The 6,000-nt window shown below is 36.7% G+C and overlaps 1 protein-coding gene across 1 annotated transcript in view; it reads left to right on the top strand.

The window, feature by feature from the left end:
• The first annotated feature begins 325 nt into the window (after nt 1–325).
• ITGA2 (integrin subunit alpha 2) overlaps nt 326–6,000 on the top strand; it is a 51,610-nt gene continuing 45,935 nt past the window's right edge. The window contains exon 1 of the mRNA XM_067315636.1: nt 326–525. Coding sequence (XP_067171737.1) covers nt 326–525 — 200 coding nt within the window. The remainder of the gene's footprint in view (nt 526–6,000) is intronic.

Below are 6,000 nucleotides of genomic sequence, written 5' to 3'. Positions count from 1 at the left end.
TTCTTTTTAATGTACCTGAGTAGGCCATTGATATGCTTGCTCTGTCTTAAGCCTATCTTAAGGTAGAAGAAGATAAAAGACCTCTGAATCATATTTCTTGTCTCTCTTCAACTAAAACACTTACATTAGTAATGGTGCAGCATTTGTTAAGCCAAATAGTGAATGAGTCATTAATCTGTGCCTGCAAAACACCTATGATGTGTGCTAGACAGGCTTTGCATATGGGTAGATGAATACCGTTGTTTATAGGGAGGAGAAAGGCTGCTTTTTATTGTGCATGTCAAAGGCTACATTTTATTTTCTTCTACTGGGGGAGCTGGCACAGATGAAAAGCCTTTTTCACTGGGATCAAAATTCTTCTTTAATTGCTTCTATGGTAATATTAATCTTTCTCTTAACAGGCATTCTTCATAATTGTTGTGAAGCCTACAATGTTGGGCTTCTCGGAGCAAAAATATTTTCTGGTCCATCAAGAGAGCAGTTTGGATATGCAGTACAACAGTTTTTGAATGAACAAGGCAAATGGTAAGCAGTTTAAATACCTTGTTATATGTCCGATTAGCTTAAGGAAAAATGTTGCAACTTGTTTTTATGTTTGTAATTACAAATTTCATTTAAATGAGTTCCTGTTAACTCGTATGTATATTAAAGTTATCTTTTTATTAGTAAATACTGACTTTATTAAAACAAAGTGAAAATATTCTGAAGATGTGTGCATGTGAACATTCAGATGTTTTTTTTCCTTTAAAGTGTATAGCCTGCTAAGCTTTTACTTTCTCACCGATGCACTAGTTTCCTAAGACTCACAGTATCTTGTAGAATTTTAACTCTGATTTCAGTCATTCTTCAATCAATAGCATATCTGTTACACATTCCATATATTTGTGATATTGTTCCATTTTAACATTGCTGAGGTTAAAAAATCAATGGGGCTGAGAAGTTCTAATTATTAATATTAAAATTACGTGAACTTACATCTATATAACTTTGTTTCTGATATAATATTAGTTGTTCCCTTCTTGAGGAACAACATGTTTGGGTGTATATTGTAACAAAATCTGAGCAACGGCCTTGTCTCAGCTGCATTTCTTCACCTGTAAAATTTGATGTGAAATCCACTGTTGTCACAACATTGGTCTCAATGAGTAATTAGTAAAATATTTTCTCTAGGAAGATTGGTTGTCAAAAACTTTAAAAGTATTAATCTAATGTAAGCCCACTTAGTGGAAAACATGTTGTTTTCTCTTTTGGGGTCCCAGCAATCACAGAGCATAAGGTGTCTGTCATGGCAGGGACTACACATCTATAAATACTTCATCAGTACTCAACTACTCTGAGTAGTTATTCATATATATGTGGTCTTAAGTGTATAGTGAAAAGTCATACCAGCTATACAGATTATCATAAGCTGAAACAACATTTTAGATGCACCATTCTCCATAGACTGAAACATGTCAGAACCAGGACAACCACAAATTGGCATGTTTGTTTAATTGATGATGGACAGGTAGTAAGTAGCTGAACTTTTCTGAGTAAAAAGTAAGATATTAAAATCTGAAGTCCATGGAAATGCATATGAAAATGTCTTTAATAGTTTAAAATTTGGAAAAGTCCATATGAAAATATAGAGCTAGCTGAGATAGTTATGCACAGCCCTGCACAGAGACATGCTTTGTGGTTGCGAATTTTTGTGTATGCATAAATGTAAGACTACCTAGCTCCCACTGCTTCTCTGGCATTACCCTGTTTACACAGACAGTAACCAGGAGATAGAGTAAGAGGAGAGCACAGCTGTATCCTCTGAACTAAAAGTTTGAGGTATCCTCTCCCTATTTTGGGTAGGCACTTCCCCTTCTCCTTGCCTGATGCATGGCAGTTTCTCACTGTGCTTCTACCCACTTTAATTATGTGCTTAGTCTCCCATAGTTCAGAGCTCCCTTTTTTCTTTCTTTCTTTTTTTTTTTTTTTGGTGACTTCTATGTAAAGCTATTGAAGGAGAACGAGAATGTTTGCCTCAAGTGAATTGAATGCTTCAGCTCATACCTGGTATTTGGGGGGAAATTATGTCCTGTGTTCTATTCTTCTTGTATGTTTTTCTGTAAGCTTACAACAGGAGCACTACGCTCAAGACTCACCCAGTCTATTTTTGTTTTGTATTTCCCTGTTGTATGCTCCTGATATTCAAGAAAGTGGTAATGAAGGAGTTTTCATATTATACGCTGGAGTTAGAGAAAGAAAGAAACTTTGGATTAACTTCTCTGTCCTTTCTCCCAGGTATCTGAATATTATGAATCTGAGAGTCTTTTCTGTAGATAGATAGTTCTTCATCATTGGTTCATTCATTTCAGTGTGCCTGACCATAGTTCCAAAAGTCAGGGAAATTCTACTAGCTCTTGTTCTAGTAACTGTGAATTGTTACAGATCCTTCGGTGAAGAAAAGCTCTTTTCAGTCTTTCTCACAAAAAATCATTAGACATGCTTAAAAGCATAGTTTATTCTCCTGTTCTCTTCATTGCTAGGCTAACTTCTTTCTCTTAAAGTAACAAAACTTTTTCTTGTGTTTTTTATTAAAAAAAACACTCAAACTGTTCAATAGGATTGCTTTTTACTGTAAGCGATGCACAGCCCGCAACCTGTGTGTGGAACGCTTGTTGACATGGCTAAACTGGAAGTGAGATAAACAGGTTGAGGCCTTGCGTAAGGCTGTGACACTGCTTTCTGTCCAAAGGGAACATTTATTACTGTATCCTTTTATGAAGAGACCGTCATTGTGATGCACTTGAAAACTCTGTTCAGGCACAGTGGAGCTGCTCACCACATCAAACACTGCTGGGATGACAGCTATCTTCAAGGGAGAGATTATCCAGAATCTAAGATCTGCTAGGAATTTCATCACTTCTTATTTGAAGTGGACTGCACATTTCCTTGACCTTGCTTCTGTTGATAAAATCACATGGTGCCAAATTAAATGGAGCTTTAAAAATCCTTCTGTATTCTCTCAAAGAGCAGAAAGGAGAGAAAACAGCAGATCTAGGTATGTTATGTTGTTTGAATGTATTTATGGGAGGCACCTGTCTGAGGCAATAAGGGCTATAGAAAATGATAAAGACAGGAGAATTTTTGCAGGATTGGGACTGTGCACATGGCAGTATGTTATCAGCTTTTGCTTGGAGATGAGTTCAGAACAGAGAGGGAAGACTATCACACCAGGAGTTAAGGACTGCAAGGGGGCTAGTATGTGCTGGGGCAGCCGTGACACAAACCAGCAAGGGAGCTCTTTTTGTGTAGGGTCAGATGATCCGGGATAATTGGACACTGGTCTGCCACCGTGGGCATTGATGGCACACGATGCGATACAAATAAGCGCACACTTGCAAGTCGAGCAAAGCTAAAGCTTCTGACTGTGCCTGGTGGAAATGTCAAAACTGAAGCTCTTTAATGGAGTCAAGGAAAATTGTGAGTGCCAAAGAAACGTACTCATCAAATAGAAGAATTTAGGCAGACCACCCCACAAGTAATTAGACACAACAGAAACATCATTCAGTTCACACTGTGGTTCTCCCTGTGATGAGATCGCCTGTATTGGAACCTTAAATTGAGACCAAATGGACATTTCTCTTGAAAGCATAATATTTTATAAAGGGGGATTGTACCCTGTCAAGTTTGTCTTGACAAGTTTGTCTATGTATGCCAAAAACAGCAGCAGATAGTATATTCTGCAAACCCAGCAATACTAGTGTTCTCCAGAGGCTGGGTTTATTTGTGTGTTTTTGTATCTCTCTCCAAATGAGGAAGACAGCTGTATATAGCTGTTAAACTGTTTTTTCTTTGAAGATTACCTACATGTATGTGTCTTCAGGACAGTCTATAGATACAATCCACAGCAGAACCAAAATCTTAGTCTGTTGTTAATGTATTGTTTGGTACCAAGTTGCAGCCTCTCTGCTTGGTTATATCTATGTTTAGGATTTGGAGGGTTTGAATTTTGTTTTGGAATTTGTTATGGATTTTTTTCTCTTTTTAAATATTTATTGTTTTATTTCATGTCATGTCACTAAAGACAGCTTAATATGCACTGGAATTACTGGTGTATCACATAGTCATTGCACTGCTAAATAGTTTTTAAAATCATTGCAAACTGCTCATTACTGATCAAAGTACAGTAGCTTTTCCTCTGAGTTGGTGTGTTGCCTCTTTGGACCAATAAAATGTTTTGACATAAAGACATATTTCTACAGTAGCTTTTCTTGAAATCAATAAATTTTCAAAACATTCTGATTTTAATTAAGATAGTACATTTTGGCCAATTTCTTTTTAAACAATATGCTGCCATCATTATACCTCCTGCTTTTAAGTGTCAGCACCACTGCTACAGGCAGACACAGTTCCTTACTCAACTGTGCTTCCCCCAACTGCATGACCTATAGTTTGCCTTTGCAGTGGCTTCTCTCTGCAATGCCTTTTAAGTTTGTCAGTCAAACCTCTCTTGCTATAACTCACCTTAGCTTTTGAGGTTTATAGCCTTTTGTTCAAAGGCTCCTAGGTTTTCGATGTTGATAAGGGCTTTGGGGTGTGCAGAGAAGCGTCTATGAAAATGAAGACTTTTCCGGTCTTCGTATCTATTCATCACTTCCTGTAATTGTAGGGATCTGGACCAGATGATTCAAGAGGTCCTTTCTACTTTTATATTCCTATTTCATTGGCCAACTTTTTTTTTAAAAAAAAAAACACATTGAAGACCAAATACATGAAAAGAAGTAGAAAAAGAAAAACCCACACCATAAAATATAAAACATATTCTGACAACAGCTGAGAATTCAGCTATTCATCATAAATTCTAATTTTGTTTTCTGCTACGGGACACTGCCAGTTGTTAGCTTTGTCATGGTGTAATTTCCCAGAAATAATTCGCATCGGACTGCTCTGCCACTTCTGCAGCCTGTGTGGTATGATGTTGCGGCTGAACTTTATTTGACTTCATGAAGCTCCACTGCCTTGTATACAATGTTGGAGCCTGATTAAGGAGCTGACTAATAAAATCTGAGCAATATTGCATACTAATCACTATAGTATTATGTAAAGATGATCTACGAGGATACATAACAAAGTATTGTAAAAATAAACACTTAACTCATGCCTGAAAAAGACTGTTCATTAATATACTGTATATGATATAGTTTATTTAAAAACAAGTATTTGAGTAATCATATCTTGCATTCTTTCATGATACATTCAGTTTCACTCTGCTTCATGCACATCCTGTTTAATCACAGTAAGTAAGGAGATATTTTTGTAGCTAGCAGGGTGCTGTCCAGATACTCTTGCTTTCTTCATTTCCCATGTTTTAGAAAGAGGCACATATCTTTTCCCAGAGCCGCATTGTGTAACTGTCTACTGTAATGGTTCCTGTTAATTTCAAAAGGCAAATAGGAGATGCTGATTTATAACATAGTGTTTACATTAGTGTAAAGCTAAAGTAAGGCTCAGGATACAAGAGGAATAATAATTATTTCCTAGGTGCAGAAAGGCTGGCAGTAGAAAGTAGAAGGTTAGGGTTGGCAGAACATGGTTCATAATTTTTTCTCAGGCAAATATTGTTGGCAGGCTAGATTTCTTAAGTCAAATAAGGAAACAGGCTCTGATCGTTTTTGCAAATTAAAGTTCCAGTAATAGTCAATTTTAAGTGTTAAATTCTATGTATGGATTGGCATTTTTTTACTTACAGCATAGTTATGACATTGGGAGTAGGGCTAGCATTTGGGCAGGTTTAAAGGCTTTATATGTTGTTGGGTCTTGTGCAACCCACAAATGTACAATGAAGCCAATGAACTCTAGCGAAGAGGAAGGTAGTATAACAATTTCCAGTAAAGTATGAGGAGTATAAGCTAAATAAAAAAATAAAAGACAGGATTAAATTTGCTATAGGCACGGTTGGCGTAGCTTCAGATTTGCATTTAGAATGAGAGGAGTTTATCTTGTTTGATTTAGGTTTTTTGTTTG

This window comes from Apteryx mantelli, chromosome Z (assembly GCF_036417845.1).
Source record: "Apteryx mantelli isolate bAptMan1 chromosome Z, bAptMan1.hap1, whole genome shotgun sequence".
NCBI classification, from domain to species: domain Eukaryota; kingdom Metazoa; phylum Chordata; class Aves; order Apterygiformes; family Apterygidae; genus Apteryx; species Apteryx mantelli.
Note: the sequence above shows the minus strand (reverse complement) of the source record. Positions and strands in the feature narration are given on the sequence as shown.